Source organism: Aphanomyces astaci, assembly GCF_000520075.1.
Source record: "Aphanomyces astaci strain APO3 unplaced genomic scaffold supercont1.35, whole genome shotgun sequence".
In the NCBI taxonomy this organism is placed as follows: domain Eukaryota; phylum Oomycota; class Saprolegniomycetes; order Saprolegniales; family Verrucalvaceae; genus Aphanomyces; species Aphanomyces astaci.
Genome location: NW_009798298.1, coordinates 56,622 through 83,879, shown reverse-complemented (window position 1 = coordinate 83,879; position 27,258 = coordinate 56,622). Strand labels below are relative to the sequence as shown.

Here is a 27,258-nt window from a genome sequence, read left to right as displayed (position 1 = left end):
CGTACTGTCGAGCGCAATGGAACGAAGGTTGTCCGATGGAAGGAGGACCTGGCATGTTGTCATGGAGTAGTATGAAGTGATACAGTATGGAAATCAGTGAAGTCCCCAGTTCGAGACAAAAGTACAACCATCGATCGAGTTGATGATTGGCAGTAAAATCGGAGCGACTACCAATCAGAGTTTAGAATAGTGGTTGAAGTCTGGGCTGGATTAGTAGTACTATAACAATGTCTTACAAAAACTGATAGTACTATGTAGTATTACTAAATGCCTTTTGGTCATTGTCGTCACTTCACATTTTTGTTGCAATTGCTTATCATGCAGCCAGGCGAATCCAAGGCCCTTCTAGTGAAGGCGCCGTCCCAACGCGCGTCATCCGTGCCCCTTGTCCGACAGATGTCTGACTTTGCCGAGAGCACCAACCAGGCGAACGTGAACAAGCACGTCGAAGCTGTCCTCGCCACGGTCGGCGCCGACCCGGCCGACAAACTCACGAGTTCGTTCGTATACACGCTGCTCGTGCTTGCCATCACCGTACCCTTCTTCCTCGGACCTCGTACGTCATGATACATGCCTTCCTCCTGTAGCTAACCTCATGTTTGTTCACGCATGCCTATCGTAGTCCTCGTCTACTTCAAGGTTGACAACGTCGTGTCGTGGTCGTGGTGGTTGGTGCTCTTGCCGCTATGGGTGTTCAACGCCGTGTGGTTGTACTCGACGTGCTTTTTCAAGGGGATCGACCCTGTGGACCGTGAAGATCACTTTGATGATTCCCAAGACGTCACCAGGGTCCAGGATGGGGCCACTGAGGGCAGCACCACCGACGTCGTTGAAGTGACTGCACCTGTCGAGCCCAAACCCGAGAACCGCGTGTACGTCCTTCCGTGGTGGTCCGCATTGATCCTTCTCACCAATAAGGTCGCATGTAGCTTCAACGTGTTCCTCGTGCTCATGTACATCTTGACCGAAGTGTTCATCTGCCTCAAGCTGGAAGGGTCCATCACGTGGCACTGGGCGGCCCTCATGACGCCGTACTACCTCGTCTCGCTCATGCAGGGCAACTGCGCGGCGTTCGCCAACGTCGCCCAAGTCGTGCTCGTCGCGACGAAACTGGACGGAACGCTCACGTGGAGCTGGAACGCCGTGTTTTTTCCATATTGGATCGCGGTCGTCGTCAGCATCGTTCTTGTGGTATTGTCATTTTACCCAAAATTTGGTTGACTTCTGTGCTGATTCGCCAAATCTATCGATCGATTCATTTTGTATGTAAAAAGGTGTCCTGTGGTAATGGGTATCACACTAATTGAAGTCACACACTAATTTTACGTTGATGATGGTTTCCTGCAACCTGATTGGCTAAATCCTTCTGCCAATTCTTGTGTCCATTTGGTTGTGTCGATTCATTCTCCATGTTCGCTCCAGTTTAAAACAATACAACCGATCTAATTTGACAATCCTACTAGTTTACCCAAAATTTGGTTGACTTTTGTGTGAATTCTTTGCCAAATCTATCGATCGATTGTTTGACTTTTGTATGTAAAAATGGTCCAGTATGACATTAATTTCAGTCATACACTAATTCGATGTTGGTTTGGTCGAAGAGTGGATTTGATTGGCTACTTGATGATTGTTGTGGGTTTTGATTGGTCGATCGATTGTCTGTCGATTTGGTGCTGGCTGCTGCTCATTCGATGGAGCATCCCACTCCAATTTCGAATCGACTTGACAATATATATATAATATATATATATATCATATACTCGTAACACACGAATCCTGACATGCTGTTGTTATATCCATATGTAGCCACTGGGCGTCTTCGCTGCGGTCAAGTTTTCCATTGCGAATGCATCTTCACTGGACGACGACCCCCAGAAGCCTCCATCCGCCGCGTGGCCCGTGGTTGCCGCCGTCTCGTCCTTGGTGCTGACCGTCGCGACGTTTTCGCCCTTCCTCTTGCTCATGTACAAGCTCAACTGGGGCGACTTGGCTACCATCGTGGTCTTTGCTCCGTACTTTGGAGTGCTCTTGGTCGCGTGCCTCTCGGTAATATCGTCTCACCTCTTGTTGCCTAATCATTGCAATGGGATCTGATTGTTGCCTCTGTGGGTGGTGGTAGCTCCTAGTGTTTGGCCTCGTTAGCCTCTACCGTGGCACCGTGTATGAAGAAGCAGAAGATAACGTTGTTTAAGAACCCAAAGCATCATTCGAACCGTAACGTGATGGCAACATCGCGCGTCGATTGGTTCAAATTGCGTAAAATGCAACAAACCAACACATTTGATTGGGCATTTAACAATACTTTGACGATCGATAACCACTGTGTTATTGGACCGGTCTGTATCGTTCAAGTTCTGAATGGTTGGTAGCAATCAAGTCCGTTTGTAGATGTTCACTCGTTTGAAATGTCTACTAGAATTGCATCTATAGACAAGGATACACTATCTCTCACGTTCGAAATGTCATCCTTGTGTAAAGTTCGTATACAAGGATGCCATAAACGGATACACTAACGTTATTTCACACGTTCGAAATGTCATCCCTTGAGTAAAGTCGTATTACACAGACAGAGGATGCGATAACACTATCTCACACGCTCGAAACGTCACCCCTTGACTGAACTTTGTCCAGGACTACACGGACGGTTTGTCGGGTGAGGACCAACCAATGCGTACGGTGCTCGTCGTCGCCATTGGTGGTGGTGATGCGAGAGGGTTTCAGTTGAATGACCTCCTTGACGGTATTTAGATATCTCAGGGTGCAGCTTGTGCATGTGACATTTCGAGTATGTGAAATAGACACTTGGTCATGTGACATATTTTTATGAAAACACTTTGCATGTGGTAGGTATAGTACGACTGTGGAGGATCCCCGACGGGTACACGTGGAGCCGTTCTTGCCGACTGGGGTAGACGAATCAATATCAATCTGACCTGATTTATTTCCTTGGAGGACGTCGAGTGTTGATACTGTACGATCCACCGGACCATGACAGTCGACGCCTCGATGGCCGCATACATTTTTGCGGTCCACGCCTTGCAAGCATCCGTGGACAACATAGAGGTCGACAATGTGGTGATCTGGGACGCTAGTCATTGCTTAAAGTACAAGGCATACGTGTGTTGGTTTCTAACGCTACTACACCTTTTTGCAGTTAAGTTGGACGAATGCCCGGTATATTTGGTCGTGTGCCCGATGTATTTGGCGGTGTGCCCGACGTAATTGGCCATGTGCCCGTTAAATATATCGGGCACACGACCAAATATACCGGGCATTCGTCCAACTTAACTGCAAAAAGGTGTACTAGTACTTGGTGGCCTCGAAGTGACAAACCTTGACATGGTTGCCATAACAGCTTCCGTCCGTCGCCAGGCAGACGGACGGTGGCCTTTTCAGTCCTCTCACCGACTGCGCCAACTACAGTACTGTAAAATCACTGACACAAAATGGAAATCTGGTACAGTATGGTTTGAATTATCCGGATATTCGGAAACGAAGGCGCCAAAACGAACCTCTCAAAAATGGATCTCCAGGCCTTGGCAGAGAAACATGGCGGGATATCGGCGGCAGTTGTCGGCAAGGCGCAAGAGTTACACCGTTTGCTCGACTTGAAGCTTCAAGGGGTCCGTCGTCATGCATGCTCTCTGCATGATATTCACGCAGAAGGATGATGTAGGGAGGAAACGCCGTGCCGATGCTGGACCGTCCAGCCGCGTGTCTGGAACTGGCGTGCGAAGTGCTCCAGGAACCGTTTGATAGTCGGAAGCTGTACATGCTCTCAGGGGGCACGAGTCTAGGGAAGCACAAACAATGTGTACGCAACATCAGCGGCATCTTACGCCTTCAAACCACGACGACCATCACAACAGCGTCGCTTTGCGTGAAATTTGGATGTCCCGGGCTCAAAGACTATGTTGCGTCTGTGCACGACGAATACAAGGTACCCCACACATACTGCGTTCGCACGTCATAAAGTCTTGTGGATGTAGCATCGCATGATGGCCAAGTTGACAGCCACCCAACAACGCTATGTGGACGTGACACGGCCTCTGTTTCCCGCCGCGGTGTTTTACACATGCGCGCAAAAGGCTAGCGTATGTACATGCACGAAACTCTTGACGGAATGATCCCGCCTTCCATGTGATCTGACAGGATACATGTAGTACCGGGTCGACAAGAACCAACTGCTTCAATTGACCATGTCCCAACCCAAGGAGTTTGGCAGCGTCGTGTCGTCGATCGAGGTACTGTCGACACATGTGACGTTGTGTTGTACTGATGATTACCTCGAAGGCATTGTGTCAACATGCACTGACCAAGTTTGTTCCCGCGGCCACTGCTTGTGCATTGGGTACGTACGTACGATGTCCATGACATGATGCCATAATGCTGCTTTTCGGTTTACAGGTCGAAAGCGGAAACGAAACGAAGTCGACGCATCGACACAAGACGCCGTAGACAAGGAGAACAACTCCAAGGACGCGAGCAATGCTGTGTCCAACACACGATCGTTGGACCAGATCAAGAAACTCATTCAGCAGCATGCAGCAGCAGCAGCGCAATCCGCCATCCGTAAGGACTTGAAACATGGAGTATCGTCATGCATTTCCCCGTCCATAGAAACCCCTCGACCGACACGGACTCAACAACCACCAACGTCGCCGGTCCAAGCGTCGACCGCGCCCAGCAGCGCCTATGCAGACTGGAAGATGAACATCTTGTCGAAACGGATGCAAAACGCGGACACCACGACATAGGAATGATCGAACGTTCTAATATGCGATACAATATTAGACGTCATGTCAATACATCGTTCCTTGCATGGATACCGAGATGGAAGGGGAGCATCGTCGAGATAGTAACTTCCATCGTATCTCCCCAATACACAACACCTACGCGTAACAGATTGGGGAGATACGATGGAACTATCAAATTGTGCTATCCATCTCACCAATGAGTGCGGTGCTTCACACTGGTCGATGACCTCCTGGGCAGCAGGACTCGTACAAGGAAGCATGTTTTTCCATACACCTCGTATCCCTGCACCCACCTTGACGTACATATCTCATGCATGCAAGCGCTTGCACGCATTAGATACATCAAGGTGGGTGCAGGGATACATGCTTCCACGCGGGTCCTATCGGCATCATGCAACAAGCTTCACCCTGTGTGCCTCCATTGCCACCTGAAACTGGAAGAAAGCAATCATCTCGATAGAAGGGTCAATGTGCTTGTATCGAGGGGGAGAATCCAGCCAATCGGATGCGTTCGTGCCGTAATTATAAAAACCACACGGGGCGAACGACTGGTGATAAAATAAATCTGCCTATTTGCTGATCACCAATCAAATTTGTCGTCTTGGCAACAGATCCACACAAGTGTCGCGATGGCCAACAAGAAGCTGAAGACCTCGGCTGCGGCCGCCGTTCCTGCCGCTGTTGCCTCCAAAGTAGACTCGGAAGAGGATGTCGTCGCTGCTGCTGTAGCACCCATCGCCTCCACGGCGACCACCAACACAGATTCTCGCAACGCGTTCCTCAAAGTGTTCTGGGACTTGGCCGAATTGAACCCCGCGACCCGCGTCGCCGCCGTCGAGTCCATCGTTCAACACTTGAACCAAGCCAACGACGCCGAGGAGCTGGCGTACACACTAAAGCGCTTGATCCGCGGCCTTGCGTCGTCGCGGGATGCCGCGCGCCAAGGCTTTAGCACGGCGCTCACGGCCCTTCTGCATCATTTCCCGGCCGCGGTGCCAGTCGAGTCGGTCCTGGACCTTCTCAAGTCGACCATGGACGTGTCCGCGTCCATGAAGGGCATGGAGCAGCGCGATCACATGTTTGGTCGTCTCTTTGGCTTGCTCGCCATCCACTCGTCGGGTCGATTGAGCGGCGCCGACGACTTGGTCATTGCGTCCTTGCTGGACGAAGTAATCACCTTATCCAAGTGGAAAAAATGGTTTCGAGAAGCTTGTTACGAAGGGTTGTTGGCAATCGTCGAGTCGTTGCCTGCTGCCACGTTTGAGTCGGTGGCGCTGCCCAAGCTCACGGCGCTCCTCTCAACCAGCTCGGTAGCCCAATTTAACGCCGACCAAGTGTCGCTGGCCATTGGACTGCATACGTACGTCCATGCCCACAATCTCGGCGCCGCCGCCGCCTTGGACGCGATCGCGACCATCGTTAGCCGCCATCACTTTCACCACCTCGTGGACCCGCTCAAGTCGTCCACGTCCATCTACCCGCGGCTACACTCGTCGTGGCGCCGCCTCGTCGAGCATTTCACGTCCACTGCCAAGCTCGACGAAGAACGTTTCCAGGAAATGTGGTCGGTGCTGGTCGAAGGCATGCTGGTGGCGCCAGGATCGTCCCACGAACGCCGCGGCACCGCGCTCAAGTTGTTTGAGGCGCTCGTGCCGACGCTGCCGCCGCCCACGCTTCGGTCTATCCTCACGCCGCACTTTATCAAGGTCATCCACAACAACGCCGTGTCCAAGAAGACATACCTCCACGAAGCCGCGCTCGGCGCCCTGCATACGTTTGTGTCGGCGCAACCCCTCGAGTTTTTCCGGTTTCTGCAGCACCAGTTTTTGCATCCGTTGACGTGTTTGGTGTCGCACTTGCCAGATGACGACGATGACAATGGTGACAATATTGGCGACGACAAGAACAAGAAAGTTGGGTTTGAAGCGTTGCTGGCGCTGGAAGAAGACAAGGAACGGGCGGACTTTCAAGCCAAGCGCATTGCCAGCGCCCGCATGTGGGCCCTGGACACCATGTACACGGCCACGCTCAAACTCCCGGCCGCGTCGACCTCAGACGACGTGTGGAAGGAATCGCTGGGGTTCTTTGTCACCCACGCCTTCTTTGAACCATCCTCCGATGTGAAGCCAAGCAAGAAGAAGAAGAAGGCCGGGTCTAGCACTTTGGACCAAGTACCCACACCCGCACTCAGCGCATCCGTCGTCGCCGCTCTCTCCAAGCGCGTGTATGCCCTCGTCGGCCTCGGCAACCAAGTACTCAAGGACCCATCGGTCGCATTGGACACGAGCGTGCCGTTCCGTCTGTGGCAGACGTGGGGCGACTTGACCAACGATGGCCAGCTGGTGCTCAAGGCGCCGCTGTCGACGGCTCACGCGGCGCAGCGGACGGCGGTGGGTAAACAGCTCAAGTCGCTCGTGGCGCAGGTGGCTTCCGCCGCCGAGGACAAGAAGGCCGCGCTCCGGCTAAAGGGGTTCACGCTCCTCAATGTATGTGTGGGATTGCAGCTGCTGGACCCGGCGCAGCGAGACGATGCGTCGTCCGTGCTCGCCGACCTCGCGCGATGTTTGGCCGAGCTGAACGCGCCCGCGCCGTCCAAGAAGAAGGCCAAGAAGGCGGCCAAAGAAGCCGAGACTGAACAAGAGCAGCAGCAACCGCTGGCCGTGCTCACCGACATGCTGTTGAGCATGCTCGCGCAAGGCTCGAGTGTCATGCGTGATATTGTCACCCATGTGTTCCGATCCATCATGGAGCAGCTGGATGCCGCGAGTGTGCAAAGCATGGTTGACGTGGTCGTGAGTTCTGCCGACGAAGAGACATCCATGTTGGACATGGACGAAGTGGACGACGACGATGACGACGGCGCGCCCATCGATCCATCCAAGTTGACTACTACTACTAGTACTACTACTAGTGTCGACGACGACGAGGATGTCGACCATGTCATGGAAGACGACGACGAAAACGAAACGATCCACTTGGCCGATTTGCAACGCGAAGACGCGGCACTTTCCGCCATGGTAAGCCAAGTGTCCGAGAAGAAGAAGGCCAAACAGCACGCCAAGCGCCTCCGCATCGCAGCGCTGCACTTCAAAGTCCGCGTGTTGGATCTGCTCCATGTGTACGCCGGCAGCCCTGGCGCCGCGCACGTAATCAACACGATCGAGCCGCTGTTCAAGGCCTGGACCACCCTCAAGCCTCATCGCGACACGCTCGTGTGGAGCGATCGGGTAGGCGCGGTACTGCAAAAGATCGCGCGCCGCACCAAGGAGGCGGCGGCGTCCTTTGAGACGGACGCGGTCGTCGGGGCATTGGCCGCCGTGCTCGCGGTGGCCAGCGGCACCGTCGTGGACAAAAAGCAGGCGGCGGTCGCTGCCTCATTGGTCACGTACCTCGTCCGCACGGGTCTCCAGAACTCGTCGGGCGATGCGGTGGCCGCGGCGCTGGTTCCGTCCATTTCGACGCTGCTGACCAAGAAACATGCCAAGCTGCCCCGCGTCGTGCTCGACCACCTCGTCACGAACGCGCCGGCGCTGGCGGGTGCGCTGCTGTTTGATACGTTGGCGGCATTGGCCATTGACGACGCGGCGGCGGCCGACGATTTCGCGCGCGCTGAAGTGGTGCGCCACCTCACGGCGCTGTTCAAGACCAAGGGCGCGGTGCCCGTCAGTGGGTTGGCGGCGACGGGACCGGCGCTCCATGCGGCGTTGGTGGACGCCCTCGGAAAGGTCAAGGGCAAACGCTTGAAGGGCGTGGCCAACTGCGCGCAAGCGTTGCTCAAGGCCCGCGTGGACGCCAAGGACGAGTCGATTGATGCGATCGCGCTGGCGAAAGAGTTGAAGGCGCTGCTGGTCGTGCAAGGTGGTGGTGGCGAAGTAGACAAGAAGGAAGGAGGAGGTGCCGTGAGCCCCGTGCTCAAGGGCATGGTGGCCCAGATGCTCCAAGTGTTGGCTGGCCCCAACTCGTCAAAGAACGGAGACAAGAAGAAGAGCAAGGCAGAGAAGAAGCGAAAGCGAACAGAGGCGGCGGAAGCCCCAACGAGTCAGGAATAAAACTATAGATTATAATGTGTCGAATACAACCACCACCATTCCATGTACATAACGTCATCGATGCGAAAGGACAAGGAGGAGTGTGAAATCGATAGATAGGTATGGGCGACAGTGAGTGATGCAGACGATACACGCGAACGCAGGAGCGGGGACGTCGACGGAGCAAAGGGTGGAGACATCTAGTAGGTTAGGTATTAATCTTGGGCGGAAGGAACGGCCTTGCGCTGCTCGACGTTGCCGAGCAATGCACGGAGGGCTTCGACTTCTTTCTTGTCGTTCTCCACGTTGTTCGTCGCCAGGTTGCCGACCACGGCACCGAGGCCGATCAACGCCAAGTGTTCCCAAGGCTCTACAAGGCAACACACGATGAGTATGATGACTTGACGATGAGGAACTTAACGTACGGCGCAACAGAGGGACCTTCTGCAAGGTGTTGACAAGGAGCTTCGTGTTCAGGCCGAGGACGGCGCCCACCGCGGTGCCGACAAACGTCATCTTGATGATACCGCAAAGGAACTGACTGGTGTTGTGCGCCACACACCCCTTTGGTTTTGCACCAATCACGGGCCAGCATTGGAATTCGACCGGCTTTTTATTATTATCCAGGGGAAATCATAATATTATTTATTAATATAACGTTACGTAAGTAATTATTACGTACTTCGAAATATTAATATTACTGAAGTATAAAAAGGATATCCCATTTCTGGAAATAATATTGGTCGCAGTCTTGTATTGTCAAATTGCCAAATCCAGCGATTTTGACCAATCACAACGACCGAATCACATTCCAGCTCGGCACACTTGCACGACGATCGCTAGAAAGGACACCCTCCGATGGCCAAGGAATGCTTCCTCGTCGCAGGCAAGACGTGCTGCTATGGGATAGTCATGGAGAGGTCGCGATGTGATGTGGACAACACCTATGCGAACCTGCATCGCGCCGAGTATGACGCGTACGTCGTTGTCTGCGCCGTGGTCGGGATAGCAACATTCCTCGCGTGCGTGCACAAGCTGTACTCTGTCCATCAAAGCAAAGGTACGCAACCAAGCGGTATTGCCAATCCCCTGCACATCCATCTGACATCGTTCTTGTGGACGAAGGCTCTCCCATCCAGAAGCAAGTGTACTATCTCCTCGTACTTGCGTCCGTGACGTTCATTGCCCGCGCCGTCGACCCCATGTCGTACGACTTCATCTACCCCCCCGTCGTGAGCGGGTTGATTTCAGACGTATGCACCGCGTCCCTCTACAGCGTCTTGTACGTGCTTCCTCGGCTTTCCTTGGATACCTTATGCCCAACGCTAATGCTTGTTTTGGCGGGGGAAGAATCCTATCGGTGGCGTTTTGGGCGCGCATTGTCATACGTCCGACCGACCTCGTGCGTGCCGAAATCCCCATCCGCGCGTCCACGGTGCTGGGATTATTCCTCACGTGGTTTGTGTTTGCATGTGTCCGCCCGCTCTACCTCCTTCCAGCATGGGGCGACACGCTGCGGATTTTCCGGTCGTGGCACATCTTGATCCAGTACTCCATGGCGCCGTTCCTGCTCTTCCTTGTCTCGACACTGGCTGTCATCTTTGGCATGCGCATCCATTGCCGCCTGAAATCGATCCGGGAAACCAACGAACGGTCCATGGCGATCGCGACATTGCGCCAGCACGCACTCAAAGCCCATCCGACGGTGGTGCGGTCGGAAAGCTCCGACGAGCTGCCGCCGCGGATCCTCTGGGCATCGTCGTCGTCCTCGAGCAACACCGACGACCCGCGCGCCCCCAAGCGGGATTCTCGCATTCTTAAAGTGCTCGTGTTGATGGCGCTCTTGTCCGCCGTGGTCATCGCCGCGCAGGTACTGTGTCTCGCACAAGGTTGGTTTATTTTTTTTATTTGTTTATTTAATAAATTTTTTAAAATTCTTTTGATATTTAATTTAAAATGGGTTTTCAATATAAATAATTTAACATTATATTCTTTTTTTAAAAATGAAATGTGGGTATATCGGAACCAATATTGTGCATTTTTTCACCTAAATTTGGACAACTTGGGAGTCATTTCGCCAAATATGTAGTATTCGTATCCATTTGATCATCCAATTTAACTTAGCTTGTAGTAGAAACTAGACAAAGATCAGTGAATATATATATGTATATGGTCAATGGCGAGTCAAACGTTTGGATTGGCAGAAATTCTGTACAGAACATGATTTGATTGGGTGCTTTAACCCATTAAGACATTCTACTGAGTATGGACTCGAGCTAGGATGTGTCATCATGTGTTGTCTGTCCATGGGTTCCTCATGGGGCTGCTTCTCTGTAGGTGTATGTGTTGGTGGATTTCATTCGACGGGGATGCATGCTAGAACACGAATACGTGTGCTCGTCGGCCCATGCGCTGCCGAAATCGACAGACGGATCCCCCCGGCCATTATGTGACCTGCCTTTTCCGTTTCCAATGCTGCCACTGACCCAGGTAGGTACATACTTTTGCATTCAATACATTGGCAATGTGTATACGTAAGGGCCGAGTTCCATGCCACATTTAAATGCCCTCAGTTGGGAGATCTTCCTGACGTCCAATTTGCTATTATAATAGTGTTTTTTAATCACGAGGAAAAATGCAGATTGTGTGACTTGGAAGTAAAATAGCCTTGAATATTCAAAATCTCGATAAGTAGGCTGAAAACAAATCCGTGCCATTTTATCCGGATGCAAAAATGCAGCCTCGAGTATCAAAATCTATAATAGGTCAAATATCGACCGAATTGACTGACCTATCAAAGCCATGGCACGGAATTGTGCCCATACGTATAGTAAGTAGGGTACTCGTGTGTTTCGCTCGAACGATGCGACCCCAAAGAGTTATTATGACGCTTTCTTTACATATTATGTGAGATGGTTTATTTTTTGTATGGTTTGTACAATATAGAGAATTTTCATATCATTATATATATTTCAAATATAAAAAATAAATAAGATCTTCATATTTTTGAAAACTCTGTAAATGCTTCAAATACCATCACGCAGTCAATGACATGATCGTGGTGATGTGTACATACTTATTCGACGTATAGTTGTTGGGTATTGTGGTCATGTACTGGAGCTTTCGCAAGACGAGACCGCTCACGGCGGAGACTGTCACGGAAGAAATGTGTTTGAATTCGTCGACTGGGCGACTGGAGCATGGAGCTGCCGCGCGTACGACGTCGGCGGTATCTCTCGCATCGTCGGCATCGGGTCGGTTCATTTAACAGTAAATCGATCTATTTAGAGCAACTCCAATGGTAAATTCTCTAACCTATTGCTAAAGCATGGTAAGTTAACAGTCAAACTTCGTTTTTACGGTTGCTATTTTGGCACTATCCGGACTTTATAGAAATTTCGTCCCGCAGAATTTCTATTTTCTCGTGAAATAGCAACACACCCTCCGGATACTAGAAAGAGTTTCTATTCTATATCCGTAACTTCGAATTGAAATAGAAATAAAAACACCGTTGGAGATGATCTTACAGTGTTAACACATCCAAATTGCAAATCGAGGCAGTGAGTGCACCTATTAACAGTAAATACCTGATGGTTGAAGAAACATATGATGGTGCATTATAATAAATGCAAGTTTAAACAATAAAAAATATAAAAATACAATGGATCCATATGATGGCACGTGATATTTAAACGATAAATGAAAAATAAATAATCGAAGGTATTATAGGAGTACTACATGTCAAACTACAGTTGTCATGGGTGTGGTCAAGGATCGCTGATTGGCTACACGAATATGAAGTAGCCAATCCAATGTCGTTATAAGGTTATTACTGCTTGGTAGTAGTATTTCCTTCCTCGACGACGTCATACATATTCATGTGCTACATAATATAATACTCTAATGAACCTTTGGGTATACAGCTAAACCAAGTTTTATTTATATTTAACCATTCTTGATGATACTCATGATATATGAACCCTTTAGTATATACATAAACGTTATATATCATAGCCTCCTGCCGGCAAACCCTGCTCGACCCTCCGGCACCAAAATTGAATCGATGCTTGGCGCCGTGGCGAGAATCGGCGGCCGTACTACATCCTCTCTCCACAACAACGACTCATCATGCCCACATGTGTCTTGGAAGACAAAATCACATGCTGCTATGGCCTGTACAAGAACAACACGCACTGTTCCGTCGGCAACACCGTGGCCTCCCTTAGCCGGGCCAAGAATGATGCGCTGCGCATTGGGCTCCTCGTGTTTGGTGTCGCCGCGTTTATCGCGTGCCTCTGCAAACTGTACTCCATCCGACGAAATGGCGGTACGTCGGTCCATCCATCGCCACCTTGTCATGTTCATGCATGGTCGTTTGTCTAGGCTCGACCATCCAACGTCGTGCGTACATGTTGATGGCCGTCGCGTCCTTCACATTCGTCGCTCGAGCCCCCGATCCGCGCTCCCACGAACGCATCTACCACCCGATCGTGAGCGGCCTCTTCGTCGACATTTGCTCGGCGGCCATCTATGGTGTCATGTACGTCTGCCTGTCCTTGGACTCGTCCTGACCTTTGTGGCCTTCGTAGCATCCTGTACGCCGCCTTCTACGCTCGCCTCGTCGCGCCACCGGCTCGCACAGCAGAGTCCGAGCACTACATCCGCGGCTTCTCCATACTAGCATTCTTCTTGACGGGGTTCATCTTCCTCATCGTGCGGCCCGCCTACCTCGCCCGCCGCGACCGCAACATTTTTGATTCATGGCATGTTCTCGTCCAGTTCTCCATGGCACCCGTCGTGCTTTTCATCACGTCCTCCACGGCGCTGCACTTTGGACTCCAAGCGTACCGCCGGTTGTCGGCGATTCGCAAAACCGACCAGCGCGCAGACGACATCGACGCCATCCGCCAGCTCACTCGAAGACAATTGCACGATCTTCGCGGGTCAACTACACCTGCTGCCACCACCGCACCCCCAGCCAAGCGCTTGTCGTCGGCGACGTCCGTCCCTGCGCCTCCTCCAAGTTCCCAGCATGGCAGCCAGGCAGTTCCATCCCCCACGACGCATGGAGAGACATGTCCACAACCTTCCATGATGCAGACCTCTTCCCATGAAGATGCACAAGCCGCCGTGGGGCCTGTGATGATGGCGCACTTGCCGCCGATAGAGACATCGAGCCAGGACAACCAACGTGTGTTAAAAGTGCTGGTGCTCATGGAACTGTGTGCCGTGGTCAACATCGCCTTGCAGGTACATGCCATTGTTCATTAGTTCATGACATTTGAGTGGTGTGATTGTATTTGATCTGTGTAACTGTTAGATCGTTCTCGTGGTCAAGTACATCCAAGACGGATGTCAACTAAAGCAGGATCTATTGCTCGCCACTACTGGAATTGATGGGGGGCACGACTACTCGTTTGACTGGCCCACGTTTTCCGTGCTGCAGGCAAGAAACGACAATATATCGACATGTCAATAATCCCTGCTTTTGCATATAACATATATATATATATATATATATATATATATATATATATATTGAGATTGACACAATCCTCTTCTAGGGCATCGCAGTGTGCGTCGTGTATTGGTCCTTTCGAAAGACACGAAGAGGTGGAGACGTTCAACGTGCTTTGGGTACACATGATGATGCTCCAGTGGAAACGGAATCATCCTTGGATGTGCGGCCCCGCTGGGTGGACATTTGAAGGAAGAACATATTAACGTCCGACAAGTACTTGGGGAGTGTGGCCACTACAGCAGACACGTAGTTTTGGGTCGAGAAGAGAGAGAGAGAGTATTAATAGTAGTTAGTCGGCCAGATTTGGACCATGAGATGTAGTTGTATACTACCATGGTAAACGAACGACCTCAACACTACGTGATGGGTTAACAGTATATGAAAAGTTTAGTGAAATACTAGTATCGGCTATGGTGGTTGATCGCAGCAGGATGCTGCTGGTTTATAAACTCGTGGAGGCAAATTGCCATCTTTGCAAGGCTAGTACTGTACGTGCATAACGTTATCTATGGTGGGGAACACATTATGTTTCGAGATATAATGCTCTACATCGTTGTGATGGGGAGTTAGTTTCACACAACGTTAGAAAGTACAGCAACAGCAACGATAGTACTGTAGTACTACTGTACTCAAGTTCCAGTCAAGTTACAGTATTAATAATACCAGGACCCCGTTCATCAAGAGAAACCATGTACTACGTAGTATGTATGTATGTATGTATATATATATATATATATATACAGTATGTACTAACGTTACTACACCTTTTTGCAGTTAAGTTGGACGAATGCCCGATATATTTGGCGGTGTGCCCGATATAATTGGCCACGTGCCCATTTAATTTGGTACACGGATGTCGTGTGCCCGATATAATTGGCCGTGTGCCCGATGAAAATGGTAACAAAAAGTCAATTCAATATAGAAATGGTCGTCAAACGACACATGCAGCATCGTTGCTGTGACGTCACATACCAACGCCCATGTTGCCCATCGCCCTTGGCGATTTGAATGAGCATTCAAACTTCAACTATACTTTATTCAAGTTTAAATTTCGAATTCTTGCCTTCGCGCGTTTTCCTCCGTGCTTCAACAACCACATGATGTTTCCACCAAGACTGATTTGCACTCTATGAAATATACAGTAATTGAGTTATTCCATTTTCATCGGGCACACGATACAATTCATTGGGCAGATGGCCAATTGCTTGGGCACACGGCTTATTATATCGGGCACACGGCCAATTATATCGGGCATTCGTCCAACTTAACTGCAAAAAGGTGTACTTGTTTGAATCTGGTCAAGCGTGCAAGCCGGCCGAGGACGCTTGAAGGTGGCTGGGTGCCTACCTCGTCGGATGATTGAAAAATGGACTCATATCATACTAGGAAGCCATACTATTTATGTACTAGTAGTGTATTTCAACGTGTCGTTCGTCCAAGTTAGCGAATGCGACTGCCTCGATAATAATATTTCTCATCCAATGGTCGCTGCGTCCTTCCCTTCTTCAACGAAGGACGAACACACAAATCCTTGAGCACAGCTACACATACATTTTGATGATACTGTATGTTGTAACTACAGTTTGGCAAACATGTCGTCGCCTAGTCAAGTCCACTTTATTATCCCCACCGCCGCCGCGCCCGCCATCCTTTGTGTGGCTGCTTCTCATACAGCGCCACGTACGTTTGCAGTACTTCGGGCGGGGCGTTGCAGTCCACACAAATGTCGACAATTGGGCCAAACCCAATCGCCGACTGTGGGGGCCCGGCCCTGCTACTGAACAGCATCTTGACCTAGAAAAACAATCATAATGTCGTCATCTCTATTAGTCATACTGTGTACCTTTCCCAGCCGTCTCGTCGTCAGCTCCGCCAAGGCGTCCCACTGCTGCTTTAGCCCAGACACTCGCAAGTGTTGGTAGAATATTCGTGTGGGGTCGACTGCAAACGTGTCACTGAAGCGATGGTGGTCAAGTGACGTGTGGTACAAGGCCATGTAATGCCACAGGTGGGCCACGGTGGTCGTGCGTGGGGCCAACCCGTTTCTAGGAAACGTCCGCCAGATCGGATCCAATGTCAAGCGCGCGATGTTGGCTTGAATCGCTGCCAGCCATTCGTTTTGAGCTCGTTCCGACCACATATCCAGTAGCAACACGATGACCGTTGGCGTACTCAAAGTATCACAAGAGGATGGACGCACGAGCTCGATGCAATACGGGCGGTCGAGCGACGTGGCATGGGTGCTGGAGGCGTGGTGTCGACATTGCACTTGCATGTCGGCCGCCAACGAGATGCACTCCTGCCGCTTATCCAGAAAAGGGTTGACGGAACGTTCAACTTTGTCTGGCTCGTGCTTTTGGATGGCGATGTAGGTGGCTGTGAGCTGCACGTGGCGTTTTCCCCACTTGAGGCCCTGCGAACCGATCTGGCGTTGGTCGGCCCAGCCAGAGAGCGTTTGCTCGGGCGGGGCGATCGCGGCATCTTTTGCTTCGGTATCTCGAATCCAAAGCTGCAGTTGGATGTATTGACCCACTTGGTCTCGTAGCCATGCTGGCTGGTGCGACGAGTCGAGGAGGGTGTCGGCTTCACGCGCCCATTCCTGGACGCGTGCGACGTCGGATTGCGCCAGAAGGAGCTGCAGAATCTCCGTAGTCATGTCCGTGTATCGACCGACGCCGCGGAAGAATGCGACCAACGGGTAATCTTGCAGAGCTGCGTACGACGACGCCTTTACATGACATGGAATGAGGCCAATGGATGCACCATAGAACGTACGTGGAGGCGCTGCTGCTGCCGAAGGTAGTTGGCCCAGTGGTCGACGGCAAACTGGTGTTGAGGAAGGCGAAGTTCGCGAAGGAATAGCGGCTCGGACAGCGTTTGCGACAGGAAGAGAAGCACGTCTTCGACGACGGCGCTGCATTGGGAGAGACATGCATGTGCAAGTAGGGCTTGCTTCGACTCGAGCGATGAGAAACTAGGGAGCGTGAAGAGATGGCGGTGGGGAAGTCTTGGTCCAAGTCCCACATGGCTCAACAGGAGCTTCTGGACTGCCGCCGCCTCCGTCATCGTGCTGGCACAATCACGAAGTGACACAGCATGGAATGTTGGTTGGATATAGAAATTTCATTGGGCAGCTCGACTTGAATATTCACTTTTAATTGGTGTATTTGGAATCTTTTCGTCCAATCCTGGGAATTCATTCTGCGCATTCTCCATTTCTCGAGCTTGACGATGGTCAGTTGGCTGCCGCCATGGGAAGTCCAAGGCGTCCTTGCTTGTGTCGCATTGGCACTCCTAGCGTCCATCTTCCGCACTGCGGCCAAGAGTCAGGTCATCATCTCTGAACTCACTGCCGGCGCAACCAATGGCGGCACGAAACAGTTGCTTCTCGTGATTGCCCACCCCGACGACGAAAGCATGTTCTTTCTGCCGCTTCTTCTGAATCTCCGGTCGAAAGCAACGTTCCATCTCCTATGCTTGTCCACCGGTAGGTCCTTCTCCTCTTCAGCCCGTCCCCCATGGATACATCTCACGCACACGTATCCTTCCAGGGAACTTTGACAATCTTGGCGCCATTCGCAAAGCGGAACTCGCCGCCGTGTGGACGTCCCTCCGCATGCAACCCGACACTTTGACCACTTTGGACGATCCTCGATTCCAAGACGGCATGAAGTCCGTGTGGACATCCGAAGATGTTGCCGCCACCGTGGCGAAGTATGCCAACGAACATGCAATCGACGCGGTACTCTTCTCTACGCAAATGCATCGCTTTTTGTTGACGTATCCTCGGATAGATATTTACTTTTGACGAGTACGGTGTGTCCGGTCACCCCAACCATATTTCCGTGCACCACGGCGTCAAGCGTGCATTGCACCATCAACTGCCATCCGCCGTCGATGCGTATGCTTTGGAGAGTACTTCCATGTGGCGAAAGTACATTGGGGCGTTGGACGTGATCTTTACAGAGCCATCGGAGGCGGTACAGTTTGTGTCGTTCACACCGTGGGAGAACTACAATGCCATGGCGCTCCATCACAGCCAGTTTGTGTGGTTTCGGCGCCTCTTTGTGATCTTTTCACGATACACGTACATCAACACCTTTACCCAGCTACGCAGCGCCTCGGAGAAGAAGATTGCTTGAATGCGATCTGCCGAGAGTTGAAGTCGATGGCGGTTTCATTTAATATCCAATGGCATCGCAGTATTCGTCCACATGCTGTTTGATTCGTGAATTGGCTTCAAATTTTAGCCAATCCAAACCTGTTTTGTGGTCATAAAACCTTTATAGTCAAATACTCTGAAATATAAGATTGTAGAGGATATGACCTCCTGCAACACGACCGGAACAATAATTTCTTGCCCCTCAACCATGTCAAATGCGGCGCCATCGAATGAGACATTGGTCTATGGCGGCAGTGTGTATGTCCACAAGTACGACGCCGCCACTCAAGGCTACATCCCGCTGAGTGAGTCGGCGCTGGGGCTAGCCCTCATGGGCGGGAGTACCTCGTACCGCCTGTTTTGCTACAACCGTTCGCAGGCGGAGGTGTTTACGACTCCGCTCGGCGTCCACGTCAAGTTCACCCCCCAGCAAGACCACTACGTTAACTTTTACGATGCCAGCGGCACGGACAACTACTCGATGCGGTTCAAGGATGACGCCCAAGTGCAGGCGTTCCTGCAGGCTGTCGCGTGTATCAAGTTGTCGTTGGTGAGCCGTGGAAGCATCTCCGCGACACACGACGACATCCACCCTGGCGACGGAGGATACGCCGTGCAACTAGGGGATATCGTCGGCATCAAGATCCAGGCCTGGGCATTCGACACTGCGGTCGATTCGTCCTCGTCCACCAACCCCGTCGACATCGTGGCCAGCCCTCCCGTGATGCGATATCTTGACGTGGACGACCTTCTCAAGGTCAAGCTCGGAGATGCCACCACCGAAGGACTCGTGGGACTGTCTGGACAAGTCGTTGGCATGCAGAAAGGGTCTGTGCGGTACATCTACCTTCCTTCGTCCTCCTCCGCCACCACATGGATCCTCGCGCACGCCGAGCTGGTCAAAGTGAAGAAGGACAAGCGACCGAACAGCGCCGCCGTTGCTTCCGCCCCCGTCATATCCCTTCCCCCGACAGGTTCCGAAGACGACGAACTCAAGCGCGACGACCTCGTCACTCGGATGGCGCATCTGTCGCGCATGGGAAGTGGCCATGCCGCCCTCCCGACAGCGGCGTCGCGGCGTTCGTCGCATCCGGACGACCCCCATCAGCCGACTCATGCGGCAGCCGACAAGGTAGCGACGCCCATCGTGCTCACCATGCCCCAGTCGCCTTCCCCTCCTCCTCTGCACTCCCATCCTTCTTCATCATTGGCATCATCATTCCCTTCCAGCATGCCGCCACCGTCGGAAGCCGCGTTTGCACCGACCTCCAGTACCTCCCTACAGCCCCCCCCGACCACCGAGGCCGACCAATCGTCCCTTGCTTTACGCCAAGAACAGCAACGCCTTCTAGCCGAACAAGAAGACATCCAACGACAGCGACAAGCCTTGACAAGACAACAGCAAATCCAATCGCCGCCACTGTCCAAAGCCCGCCCTCCTACCGCGCATTTAAGTTCACCGCCGACGTCGCTGCTGCCGCCATCTCCCCCCACGTTGGACGCGTATTACAGTGCATCGTCGGTCACTTCTGCCAACTACCTCCAGCAGCAGCACCACGTCGCCGCCCCACTTACTTCTTCATCATCCACTGGCGGCTTCAACCTTGTACCGTTTGTCCCTGCGACACCGTTACCGCCACCCCAAGCTTACGCGACGACGTCCACAAGCGTCCCGTCGGCTTCAAGTGCTTTGTTTACTCCTTCCAACGTCGAGATGGACTCGACGTTGCAACGCGTGCACCGTACGACGCTGGCCATGGAAGGCATGTTGATTGACTTGCAGCGCAAGATAGACCGCGTCATCGTGCCATCTTCTTATTCGAGTGGCGGCGGCGGCGGCGGGTCTGCCTACAGCCGCCGTCCAGACCAATCAACCACTGCGTCACTGCTCAAGTCGATGGAGCGGGCGTTGAATGACCTCGACGGGCTCCACGATGCCAACCATCGACTGACGAGCCAAGTGACGGACCTCCAGCGGCACAACAGACAACTCGAGGATGACGTGGATCGCCTGCAGGCCGACCTGCGGCGACACACTGCCGCGTCGTATAGCCAAGTACAGGCAGCGCTGGAGCATGCCAAGCAACGATGTGCCCAGATGGAGGCGGACGTCGAGCGGTGGACGGCGGCGGTGGAGGCGGAGCGCCGGCAGCGGATGCAACTGGAACGGGACCTGGCCACTCAACGACTAAGCAGCGCACAACAGTCGGCAGATGGAGTCGTCGCGGCTCAAGTGGACGAAGCTAGGCAGGTCGCGACGATGGCTCAAAAGCAAATGCAAGCCGAGAAACTAAAGCATGACGCGGCGGCGGCCAAGATGGCGGCCGACGTCGAAGCATTGCAGACGACGTACGAGTCCCGTCGGGTAGAGATGCAACGAGAGGTACTAGTATTGTGCTTTTGAGGGAAATTTCATTGTGGTGTTGAAATTTAAATCGATTTGATTGGCTACCTCTGATGAGCTCAAAATTATTAGCCAATCAAAACCCATTTCTCAATGAAATTCAACCAATCAGATCGATTGTGGATCGGTTTGTTTGGTCGATTGCACCCCCTCCCCAAATTTGTACTATCAAATCGGTAATCTTGTCTTTCTATTAGCCAAAATTTGGTTAACTTTTGTGCTGAATTGCCAAATCTATATATCGATTCTTTATACTGAATGTTGTGTGTAAAATGGTGTCCTGTGTGTGTGTGGTGATTTGGTATCACACTAATTGAATTCACACACTAATTTGACGTTGATGATGGTTTCCGGCAATCTGAATTGCTTGTATTTGGTTGTGTCGCTCGAGTTTCGAATAATCCCAATACAATAAATAGTACGAAGGATGAAGGGTGCAATTGGTTGAGATGGTGAAGATGCTGTTGAGTATGTGCTGGATATGATGTATGGGCCTAGATGGACATCCTGCGAACGCAAATGGCGGCGGAGCGTGCATCGCATGTCGAGGACGCCGAGGCCGTGAAGGTCCACGTGGAAGCATTGATGCAGGAGCGAGACGTGCATCGAGCCAAAGTTGCGGCGACGGAACGGGCTGCTGCCGACATGGAAGACCGATGGCGGCGAGAGAAGGAGGACGCGGCGGCGGCGCGTGACGCCAGGGCCGACTTGTTCAAGGAGTTGATGAACGACATTTACTTTGCCTGCCAGGACGCCTTTGACGAAGACGCCGAGTTTACAGGCAAAGAAGTCGCGATTCAGATCCGGAAGATCCTCAAGCAGCACACGAATGACGTGGTGGCCAAATTCGAGAAATAAGATGGAAAAGCGTTGCAACATTATAGAGTGACATTTTGTCGTAAATAGTATATATTTTCAGTGAAATATTGTGCTTTCGAGTGAAATTTCATTGTGTTGTGGCGTAGTTTCTCGTTGGAATTGAAATCGATTTGATTGGCTACTTCAGATGAGCTCAAAATTATTAGCCAATCAAAACCTTCTCAATGAAATTTAACCAATCAGATGGATTGTGGATCGGTTTGGTCGGCGCGATTCGATTGCACCCCCTCCCCAAATTTGTATCAAATCGACTTTTTCCTCATTTGCATCTGACTAACAGTATAACCACCGTGGATGAATTATAATAATAGTAATATTATATTTCGGTTGAAAATACTACTGTAACGTTAGTAGTCGAAACCGATAAAGATCGCCGAATGCGGATTGCTCGACTGTGATTGGTCCATTTTGGATGTGTGGACTTTTTTGGTATGGCAGTTTGGATATTGCGTGCGTCCGTGGGAAAGGCCAGCGACCGAGCGACCAATATGCTGGCTGCTCCAGACACCCAAGTCCATAGCACCACTGGCCAGATGCAAGCCAATGCGTCGTCAATGCCAATCTCTCAACTGGACGTTAGTGGTGGCCTGGTCAAGGCAACCGTGGCGACTCAATCCGATGAGGCAACGACGACCCCAACGTCCGTATCGCCACACATCACCTTGGATTGGGACGTCACTTACATGGCAAACCATGCAAACGACGTCAGTCTTGGCGATGTCTTGACTTGCCAGGATTCTGCCCCTTCCACAACCTCATGCGGAGCGAACAACCTGGACGTTCCGCCGTCTTCCTGCAGATCATCCCCGTCTGAGCCAACCATGTGCAGGTTTGTGCCCATGGAAACTGTTCTCGACGACACGTCTCGGAAAATGTACTCAATTGTGAGTTCCCATCTCGCCCACTGCAAGAGCAGCCTTGAGAGCGACCCATACACGACCACGCTCCAACGCAGGTTAGACCGCGCCGACCAGCGCATTCACGAGCTTGAAGTCGACAACGGGCGCCTCATCGATGCCTTGGCGACCGCAGACGATTTGAGCAAACGTATTGCAGAAGAGAACGCGTCACTCAGGCAAACGCTGGATGCATCTCGACTCGATGGACTCTTGCATCAAGCCAACGTCCAGCACGTCGAATCACTGCGTCATGAGCTCACCGCCCTACAAGAGCAGCAAAACCTGCCCATTCATCCATCGCAACCACCGTCACAAGAGCATCAGAAGCAGAATCCTGGCTCGATGTGGCCGCCAGAGATCCACAATAAGCTGGCCCACGTCGACAGGTTGCTCTACCTCCTGCAGTCGGCCACGTCGTCGCCCCGTACCAAAACCTTGCCCAGTGAATCAAGTTCGTTGCCACAGAGCGAGAATACGCTGGCTCATGGTCATCCCAGTTGGCAGCAGTATTACCCTTCGCAGTATGACGTAGGTCATGCCATGGAAGCCCGCATCCACCAGCTCTTCCAGGACATGCACATGGCATCCCAGCAAGTGATTGAGTTCCAAACGACCATGTCGGATCAAGCTCTAAACCAACTCCTTGACGTGGAAACGGTGCTTCGACGTGAGCTGGACACGCTCACGGCGGGCAAACCGACCCAGGTCCCTTGCAAGGCCACTGCCACCAGCCTCCCCATCGAGCGGTTTCGAAAGTGCACCGTGCCCGACTGCCCCAAAGGCGTCCGGTCCCGCGGTTTGTGTAAAGGCCACGGCGGCGGCAAGCGGTGCGAAGTCCGCGGCTGCGTCAAGTCCAACCAGGGCGGCGGGTTCTGCATCGCCCACGGCGGCGGCCGCCGGTGCGCCGTCGACGGCTGCAAAAGTGCCGCTCAAATCCAAGGCACCTGCAAAGCCCATCGTCAAACCAGTGCCGCTACACGCCAAAGCAAGAGTAGAAGTACCAGTCCATGCCAGCAACAAGCTGGGGATGCACGAGCAGGGCATGACGTTCAAGCAGGGGAATATAGGAGACGTGTGATGCACCACAACGACGACGGACACGCAACCTCTACATGACAACACTACCTTCAACGTTGAAGTATTGTGTGTTCTCAAAATTTCTCGTTGACAGTGAATGAACGAACCGTCGGACCTTTAAAATTTCATATAAAACTAAGTTGAAGAGGTATATTTGGGCCAATCAAATTGCCAATCATATTAGTTTAGGCAAATTTGACTGAAAAGCACAAGTATGATTATGGAACTTTGTCGAGAGAAACATGGTACATCAAGAGAAGATGCAAGTGTATTGTATTGGGATACTAGTCTAGAGGTGGCTGGTGTGTGTTCCCTAAACGGCAACGGGCGCGGCGACCTTCTGAAGCGGATGCGCGCGCTCGATGACGTCGGTGCGGTCCTGGCCGACTCCGATCCACTTGATGTGCGTGCCGAGCAGCGCTTCCACGCGCAGCACAAACTTCTGTGCATTTTCAGGCAGTTCGTCAAAGGTGCGGCACTTGGAGATGTCTTCCGACCACCCCGGCAGGGTTTCATATTGCACCGTGGACTCCTCGAGTACTTGGAGGTTCGACGGCATGCCGCTCAGCTTGACGCCCTTGTGCCAGTACGCGACGCCGATCTTCACTTCCGCCAACCCCGTGAGGACGTCGAGCTTGGTCAGGTTCAGATCGGTGAAGCCGTTCACAAGGTTCGAGTACTTCATCTGGGGAATGTCGAGCCAGCCGCAGCGACGCGGCCGGCCGGTCGTGGTGCCGAATTCGGCGCCGACACTGCCAAGATGGTGGCCGACCGTGTCGAAGAGCTCGGTCGGGAACGGACCTTCACCGACGCGCGTGCAGTACGCTTTCACGATGCCAATGATGCCGTTGATGCGGTTGGGCGAGATCCCGCCGCCCGTGCAGATACTGCCGATGGACGGGTTCGACGACGTCACGTACGGGTACGTGCCAAAGTCGATGTCGAGCATCGTGGCATTGGCGCCTTCCACGAGGATCTTCTTGCCGCTGATGTACGACTTGTTGAGGTACTCGATCGAGTCGACCGTGATGGGCAAGATTTGTTCCCTTAACTTGCGGTACTTTTCGATTTCGGCTTCCGGATCGAGTTCCAAATCCGGATAATTGTCCTTGTAAAATTGGACCTGCGCGCGCAATTTGTCGGCAAAGTCGTCAAAGTAGCGCAGGTCGCCGACGCGCACGCCGTTGCGAAGCATCTTGGACGAATACGCCGGACCGATGCCCTTCTTGGTCGTGCCGATCTTGTTGCGGCCGCGACGGTTTTCCATGAGCCCGTCCACTTCTTGATGCAAGTCCAAGACCATGTGCGCGCGGTCCGAGATCAACACGCGGCCCGCACAGTCGACACCTACGGCCTTCAACGTTTCCAACTCGGCCAACAAAGACGGCAAGTGCACGACGACACCGTTGCCGATCACACACACCGCTTCTTCGTTGAGCACACCCGAAGGCACGAGATGGAATTTGTACTTCTTGCCATTGCACACAATCGTGTGTCCGGCGTTGGCACCACCCGCGACGCGGACAATGATGTCGTATTGCTGGGAAAGCATGTCAACCAACTTGCCCTTGCCTTCATCACCCCATTGCGCACCCAAGACAACATCGACGCCAGGGCCTTCGCGTTTGGGGTTGGCCACGGCGCTTTCAATCCGGTTGAGTTTTGAGATCACTTCACGCAGCATGCCACGTGTGGTGTCGCGAGGGGCTACTTCATTCGCCATCAATGGCTTCGACTCGAACGCCATCGAAGCGTACATGAGACCAGCACCGGCAGCGGCGGCAGTCGCCACGCCAGCATGCTGGCGCATGGACGTCAATGCACGGCTCCACATCGTCCAAAACCAGTGGCAGCAACGAGTCCGATTCACGTCTGAAGATTCAACCAGGGGCAACCAAACGAAGTGTTCGAAACAGGATTTGGTTTGATACGATTGTTTTAAACAATTGGTGGCCACTGATGTGGACGCGCGGGGTGCTACAATTATAGGTCAGGGATCAAATCACTATTTTAAAAGCACAATTAATCATATTTGAATTATTTATTGGTTATATCTAGCCCATCATGTATATTTAGCATGTGAATATTGGCTTTGAATATATGAATTGTACAAGTGACAAATTTTATGAAGTCCATTAAACGCGATTTGACAGTGAGCGTGGTGATCCGTCGCGCCATCGATTTCTTGGGCATGGCATCCACAGACCACATGCATGTTCCGGGCTACAAGTGTGGGAGCTAGCTGTGAAGTAGTACACTCTAAGATGGCCCGTATATGTCAACCAAGAAGCCCATGGGCAGGAATACCATCATGCTTCAAATGGTCAAGTAGCATTGACAGTGCAGGGAAGGAGGCCATTGCCGTGAAGGTTGCAGGCGTGGAAAGATGCTTTACACAGCATAGATATATATCATGGCCAACAACCCCCTTCGCTTATTCAAGGCCCAGACTCTGAACAATGTAGTAGCTTGCCGCGAGGTACATGCTCAAATCATGCGACAAGTCGCATGATTTGCGTGGATAGAATGTCAAGATATCCACGCTATAGGTATGAAGCAAGCGAATTGTCGTCGACAATGTATTGAGCTGGTCGTTCATTCGTTACTTAGTTCGATAAAAAAGTTTAATCAATCACGAGTGGTCCAACTGGTCGCAGATTTTGGACTTTGTCACAGCCGTGTTGAGCCCGTAGTCGCGGAATCGGAACCCATTGAACGAGTTGGTGAACGTGCCTGGCTTGACAATGCGCTCGGTCGTGACTTGGATCGCTCCTTTCTCTTCGCCCACCACGCGAGTGCTACAACGACGACGCGTGTAGTCCTCGCATGTTGTATTGGAGGGTGTGTACCTGGTGGTGTACATGGGATGCTCGCCGCGAGGAGCGGCGATCAATTGGATGTCCACTGCTTGCTGCTTGGTGGGGTCTTGGTGCAGCAGGTCGGCTTTGGCCCGAGCTAGGACCTCTTCCGGCGAAATCACGCTCACCGATCGGATCTTGACAAGCCCGCTTTGTTGGATTTCTATGTGTGATTAGAACTAGCGAAGAATAGTGAGAGCTCCAGTAAGTACCTCGCTTGACACTGAACTTGTCCATGCGCTGCGTCATGGGGCTTTCTCGCCGCTCGATGCCGTCGCCAATGGAAGACGTTGTGGTTTGGTACATGAACTTGACCAATTTGGCTTCCTCCGACTGGTTGTTGTCTGTTGGACGTGCCACGTAATGGTCGTCCAGGGTTGGCGCCAAGAACTCCGTCGGCTCGTGCAGGTTAATCCCAACAATCCCCGATGAAGTGGTGAAGAACGGATTCGGCGTCTTGCGCACGTGGTGCACACGAGATCCGCGGGAGGCAGCTGACATGGCGATGGGTCAAATCGAAATGGACGAGGACAGCCATCGTCGAGAGGATTGGGCGTTTGCTGGCTCGGCTATATTTTTAGAATGCGACTTCAGTTGTTTGGGTATTTATCACTCACTCTGTCAATACATACATTCATCGGAATATATATTACAATGTGTATATGTTGATTAT

At 52.1% G+C, this 27,258-nt stretch overlaps 12 protein-coding genes across 17 annotated transcripts; 8 read left to right on the top strand and 4 right to left on the bottom strand.

Moving 5' to 3' along the window:
- The first annotated feature begins 304 nt into the window (after nucleotides 1–304).
- On the top strand, nucleotides 305–2,339 carry H257_11592 (hypothetical protein). Its single transcript, XM_009838580.1, has 5 exons — nucleotides 305–556; nucleotides 623–872; nucleotides 930–1,191; nucleotides 1,807–2,046; nucleotides 2,120–2,339. Exons 1-5 carry the CDS (start codon nucleotides 319–321, stop codon nucleotides 2,189–2,191), a joined length of 1,062 nt encoding a protein of 353 aa, XP_009836882.1. The 5' UTR covers nucleotides 305–318; the 3' UTR covers nucleotides 2,192–2,339.
- Nucleotides 2,340–3,499: 1,160 nt separating this feature from the next.
- On the top strand, nucleotides 3,500–4,812 carry H257_11591. 2 transcript variants are annotated; one of them, XM_009838579.1, is made up of 7 exons: nucleotides 3,500–3,623; nucleotides 3,677–3,940; nucleotides 3,990–4,094; nucleotides 4,164–4,244; nucleotides 4,294–4,351; nucleotides 4,408–4,572; nucleotides 4,621–4,812. In XM_009838579.1, the coding sequence occupies exons 1-7, from the start codon at nucleotides 3,522–3,524 to the stop codon at nucleotides 4,755–4,757; spliced, it is 912 nt and encodes a 303-aa protein (XP_009836881.1). In that variant the 5' UTR covers nucleotides 3,500–3,521; the 3' UTR covers nucleotides 4,758–4,812. The 2 variants fall into 2 exon arrangements, with proteins under 2 accessions (XP_009836881.1, XP_009836880.1); XM_009838578.1 differs by having other exon boundaries at nucleotides 4,408–4,812.
- Nucleotides 4,813–5,357: 545 nt separating this feature from the next.
- On the top strand, nucleotides 5,358–8,896 carry H257_11590 (hypothetical protein). Its single transcript, XM_009838577.1, has one exon. The coding sequence runs from the start codon at nucleotides 5,387–5,389 to the stop codon at nucleotides 8,804–8,806; it is 3,420 nt and encodes a 1,139-aa protein (XP_009836879.1). The 5' UTR covers nucleotides 5,358–5,386; the 3' UTR covers nucleotides 8,807–8,896.
- Nucleotides 8,897–8,976: 80 nt separating this feature from the next.
- On the bottom strand, nucleotides 8,977–9,350 carry H257_11589 (hypothetical protein). Its single transcript, XM_009838576.1, has 2 exons — nucleotides 9,211–9,350; nucleotides 8,977–9,155 (listed from the first exon to the last, which is right to left on the bottom strand). The coding sequence occupies exons 1-2, from the start codon at nucleotides 9,299–9,301 to the stop codon at nucleotides 9,001–9,003; spliced, it is 246 nt and encodes an 81-aa protein (XP_009836878.1). The 5' UTR covers nucleotides 9,302–9,350; the 3' UTR covers nucleotides 8,977–9,000.
- Nucleotides 9,351–9,602: 252 nt separating this feature from the next.
- Nucleotides 9,603–12,131, top strand: H257_11588 (hypothetical protein). Of its 3 annotated transcripts, XM_009838573.1 has the most exons (5): nucleotides 9,603–9,845; nucleotides 9,911–10,067; nucleotides 10,136–10,655; nucleotides 11,123–11,275; nucleotides 11,877–12,131. In XM_009838573.1, exons 1-5 carry the CDS (start codon nucleotides 9,644–9,646, stop codon nucleotides 12,051–12,053), a joined length of 1,209 nt encoding a protein of 402 aa, XP_009836875.1. In that variant the 5' UTR covers nucleotides 9,603–9,643; the 3' UTR covers nucleotides 12,054–12,131. The 3 variants fall into 3 exon arrangements, with proteins under 3 accessions (XP_009836875.1, XP_009836877.1, XP_009836876.1); XM_009838575.1 differs by having other exon boundaries at nucleotides 9,911–10,655; XM_009838574.1 differs by lacking the exon at nucleotides 11,877–12,131 and having other exon boundaries at nucleotides 11,123–11,802.
- Nucleotides 12,132–12,851: 720 nt separating this feature from the next.
- Nucleotides 12,852–14,699, top strand: H257_11587 (hypothetical protein). Its single transcript, XM_009838572.1, has 5 exons — nucleotides 12,852–13,112; nucleotides 13,169–13,325; nucleotides 13,375–14,035; nucleotides 14,106–14,231; nucleotides 14,350–14,699. Exons 1-5 carry the CDS (start codon nucleotides 12,914–12,916, stop codon nucleotides 14,491–14,493), a joined length of 1,287 nt encoding a protein of 428 aa, XP_009836874.1. The 5' UTR covers nucleotides 12,852–12,913; the 3' UTR covers nucleotides 14,494–14,699.
- Nucleotides 14,700–15,836: 1,137 nt separating this feature from the next.
- H257_11586 lies at nucleotides 15,837–17,393 on the bottom strand. 2 transcript variants are annotated; one of them, XM_009838570.1, is made up of 3 exons: nucleotides 17,082–17,393; nucleotides 16,150–17,034; nucleotides 15,837–16,100 (listed from the first exon to the last, which is right to left on the bottom strand). In XM_009838570.1, exons 1-3 carry the CDS (start codon nucleotides 17,370–17,372, stop codon nucleotides 15,927–15,929), a joined length of 1,350 nt encoding a protein of 449 aa, XP_009836872.1. In that variant the 5' UTR covers nucleotides 17,373–17,393; the 3' UTR covers nucleotides 15,837–15,926. The 2 variants fall into 2 exon arrangements, with proteins under 2 accessions (XP_009836872.1, XP_009836873.1); XM_009838571.1 differs by having other exon boundaries at nucleotides 16,150–17,393.
- A 123-nt stretch (nucleotides 17,394–17,516) lies between these two features.
- Nucleotides 17,517–18,570, top strand: H257_11585 (hypothetical protein). Its single transcript, XM_009838569.1, has 3 exons — nucleotides 17,517–17,793; nucleotides 17,858–18,048; nucleotides 18,101–18,570. The coding sequence occupies exons 1-3, from the start codon at nucleotides 17,538–17,540 to the stop codon at nucleotides 18,446–18,448; spliced, it is 795 nt and encodes a 264-aa protein (XP_009836871.1). The 5' UTR covers nucleotides 17,517–17,537; the 3' UTR covers nucleotides 18,449–18,570.
- Nucleotides 18,571–18,594: 24 nt separating this feature from the next.
- On the top strand, nucleotides 18,595–21,813 carry H257_11584 (hypothetical protein). Its single transcript, XM_009838568.1, has 2 exons — nucleotides 18,595–20,851; nucleotides 21,371–21,813. Exons 1-2 carry the CDS (start codon nucleotides 18,629–18,631, stop codon nucleotides 21,728–21,730), a joined length of 2,583 nt encoding a protein of 860 aa, XP_009836870.1. The 5' UTR covers nucleotides 18,595–18,628; the 3' UTR covers nucleotides 21,731–21,813.
- A 389-nt stretch (nucleotides 21,814–22,202) lies between these two features.
- On the top strand, nucleotides 22,203–23,770 carry H257_11583 (hypothetical protein). Its single transcript, XM_009838567.1, has one exon. It carries the CDS (start codon nucleotides 22,240–22,242, stop codon nucleotides 23,764–23,766), a length of 1,527 nt encoding a protein of 508 aa, XP_009836869.1. The 5' UTR covers nucleotides 22,203–22,239; the 3' UTR covers nucleotides 23,767–23,770.
- A 165-nt stretch (nucleotides 23,771–23,935) lies between these two features.
- On the bottom strand, nucleotides 23,936–25,612 carry H257_11582 (adenylosuccinate synthetase). The gene has a single exon (XM_009838566.1). The coding sequence runs from the start codon at nucleotides 25,559–25,561 to the stop codon at nucleotides 24,041–24,043; it is 1,521 nt and encodes a 506-aa protein (XP_009836868.1). The 5' UTR covers nucleotides 25,562–25,612; the 3' UTR covers nucleotides 23,936–24,040.
- A 675-nt stretch (nucleotides 25,613–26,287) lies between these two features.
- H257_11581 lies at nucleotides 26,288–27,154 on the bottom strand. 2 transcript variants are annotated; one of them, XM_009838565.1, is made up of 3 exons: nucleotides 26,798–27,154; nucleotides 26,577–26,748; nucleotides 26,288–26,525 (listed from the first exon to the last, which is right to left on the bottom strand). In XM_009838565.1, exons 1-3 carry the CDS (start codon nucleotides 27,084–27,086, stop codon nucleotides 26,360–26,362), a joined length of 627 nt encoding a protein of 208 aa, XP_009836867.1. In that variant the 5' UTR covers nucleotides 27,087–27,154; the 3' UTR covers nucleotides 26,288–26,359. The 2 variants fall into 2 exon arrangements, with proteins under 2 accessions (XP_009836867.1, XP_009836866.1); XM_009838564.1 differs by having other exon boundaries at nucleotides 26,288–26,748.
- Nucleotides 27,155–27,258: the final 104 nt, after the last annotated feature.